General features: G+C 32.4%; 1 protein-coding gene across 1 annotated transcript; it reads left to right on the top strand.

Annotated features, from left to right (window-relative positions):
* The first annotated feature begins 232 nt into the window (after positions 1–232).
* LOC119643071 (polyadenylate-binding protein-interacting protein 2-like) lies at positions 233–2546 on the top strand. Its single transcript, XM_038042420.1, has 3 exons — positions 233–329; positions 1981–2167; positions 2226–2546. Exons 2-3 carry the CDS (start codon positions 2024–2026, stop codon positions 2460–2462), a joined length of 381 nt encoding a protein of 126 aa, XP_037898348.1. The 5' UTR covers positions 233–329; positions 1981–2023; the 3' UTR covers positions 2463–2546.
* Positions 2547–2596: the final 50 nt, after the last annotated feature.

Raw genomic sequence — 2596 nt, 5'->3', positions numbered from 1 at the left:
CGTGCTTATATGCTTAATGTCTCTTTCTCCGTTATAAAATTAATTTAATGGACAAAGCAGTTGTAGGAATTGAATAATTGCGAAAAAAATGAAAGAAAAGAAACTCAAAAATATTAATTGAGTGAAAAATTGAGAAAAATTAAAAATATTTCAAATAAAAAGAGCGTTTGTATATAAAATCATTATCTTAGATCTAGTTTCATCATAAAACTCCAGCACAGTTTCAGCCTCTCAATGAGTCCTTGTTGGAAAAATACAAAAATGGGGTATGGAGTATAGTGGAACATCCCATCCTACATATATATGTAACGGAATGTAACGCAAGTAGAGTGAGTTATGTCGCCAAATGTTATTACATCTACTCTCGGGTTTTTGGACACGTGAGACTTGTTCTCTCAGAAATGCATTATGCTTTAGACATTTTCTTCTTTTTTTGGTTTGTTGAATGGAGATGGACTAAGCCAATAGATTTGTGGCTTATATGTCCAAATTGTTGTAATTTTAGTCACGATTATGTATAAAACGTAACAAAAAAAAAGAGCAGCCGTAATAACTGGAGTGAGCATGTTAAATGTAATTGTGTGTTACTTAGTTTAGAATAGAAACTACATGGAAACTAAAATCTTGCTCAACATAATATCCATCTTTTTCCCATTCTCAATTGTAAACAATTTTTATTTTCTCAGTTGTATGGAATTTTTATACAAATTACTGAGAACATATACACATTAATTTCGCATCGATGGCTTTTTTATAAAGAGACCTGTTGAATTATTGAGGACGAATATGCGCTTATTCCTTAAATCACACAATACATGCAAAATTCTTGATAATTGTATGCGCTTATTCTCTAAAGTCCCACAATACATGTAAAGAAATTTATTCAAACATTCTTTGGTGTAAACTTTATTTTTATGAACGGTAAATAATTACAATGACATAATAAATAAAATAATAATAATCGAGAACGTTCTTTAAAATTTTAAGAAATAGCTTGTGCTTTGGCTTGCCCTCTACAGAAAATGAACATTAAGACGGTTTTTGCATAAATACGCCTTAAATGTCGGATGAAATAAGAATGGCGCAGAATACAGCTCATATATTATATTTCTTTTAAAAACCCCTTGAAACTCCTTTGCACTTGTACTCCTCGTAGGACATTTAATGCTGCCCGGATGTATCCTACGCTAGCCGCTTTGCTCCACAGTATTAAAATTTAAAGAACAGTAGTTCCATATATGTTAAACCTTTCATGCATACGTTTTAATTAAGTTTCAACATTAATAATGATTTATTAGAAATTTGGTTATACATTCAATATACATATTTCCGGAATTTATGGCTAACGTTTGCAACACCTAGAAGGAAGAATCAGGAGCTCTACGAAGCATATATATTCTTAATCATAATTAAGTTCTGAATTGTTCATTCATAGTTTTCTACTTTTGCATTGTATACTATAATAACTTTTCTTCTCTTACTGCGCATTGGTATACAATTCGATTAATTTAACCCAAGAATAAATTCTAAGACTGAACTTCTAAAGCACTAGCGCCTAAAGCTATCGGACTTGGACACTTGAGATTTGAACTCACGACCATTCAGTTGTTAGTAGAGATCCTTTGCCTCATCGGTCACTCAGGCGGATGATATTACGTAATGAATTCCGATTGTTTTAATGAAAGAATTGTTCATTTTGCTAATAATTATTACTTTGTCCTATACCAAGCGCACTTCTTCTTTGATAATAGCCAGTGGCCATCACATCTCGAGAAAATCGCTGCTAAGTTATGTAGGGTCCCATTAGAATGTTTTGAGTAAATCAAAAATAAAGATTATGAATATGTTTCCTGACGATCAGATATCGACCAATTTATTAATTAAACTTAGATCGATTTATTGATCGTCTAATGGAGTCAAATAAACAAAAAAGTTCGAATAAAATAAAAAATTCATATATAAAAATTCTTTTCGCTTCAGTTTATTAATAACGCAACTTAAACAAGAATTTTCACTCTTTAAAATGATTATGAAAGCTCCTTCAAGCGATTGGTGTGACCAATTCGAACAATATGTAGTGGAAGACGAATCTGATAATGATTTAGATGATGAACAAGATTTCTCTGAGTACTTATGGATGGAAAACGAAGAAGAGTTCGACAAAATAGTAAGGAAGCTATTCCATTTTTAAAAAGGCGTATTGTTGCATTAAATTCTCTTTTAAGGAATTACAGCGTCTTGAAGAAGAGGAATTGATGAAAGAGCGCATAGACGCCATGTTGGAAGACGAATTGGAAACACAACTATGTGAGTGGCAGAAAGCCAGGAATGATAAACTGAATGCGGCACTCTCTTCACTTTCAGTTACTAGTAGAAACACACTGGCCGTCAATTCGTTGCTGAATCCTTCGGCTGACGAGTTTATTGCTCGCAGCCGTTTATTTATAGATCTGGGAACATAGTAATTCGATCTAGGTTTTCCTCTGTATCTTCAGAGAATGTCCTCTTCAAAACTCTAAAATGATTATATGACCTGCTTGTTGCCATTTTCCCAAGTAGTAATGTCAATTCTAATAAAATCTGGAGTATATTTATA

This window comes from Glossina fuscipes, unplaced genomic scaffold (assembly GCF_014805625.2).
Source record: "Glossina fuscipes isolate IAEA_lab_2018 unplaced genomic scaffold, Yale_Gfus_2 52633, whole genome shotgun sequence".
NCBI classification, from domain to species: domain Eukaryota; kingdom Metazoa; phylum Arthropoda; class Insecta; order Diptera; family Glossinidae; genus Glossina; species Glossina fuscipes.
Note: the sequence above shows the minus strand (reverse complement) of the source record. Positions and strands in the feature narration are given on the sequence as shown.

Coding starts and splice junctions, on each gene's coding strand:
- LOC119643071 (XM_038042420.1), top strand. CDS start 2,024: ATGATTATGAAAGCTCCTTCAAGCGATTGGTGTGACCAATTCGAACAA. Junction 2,168..2,225: donor AAGAAGAGTTCGACAAAATA/GTAAGGAAGCTA, acceptor TTCTCTTTTAAG/GAATTACAGCGTCTTGAAGA.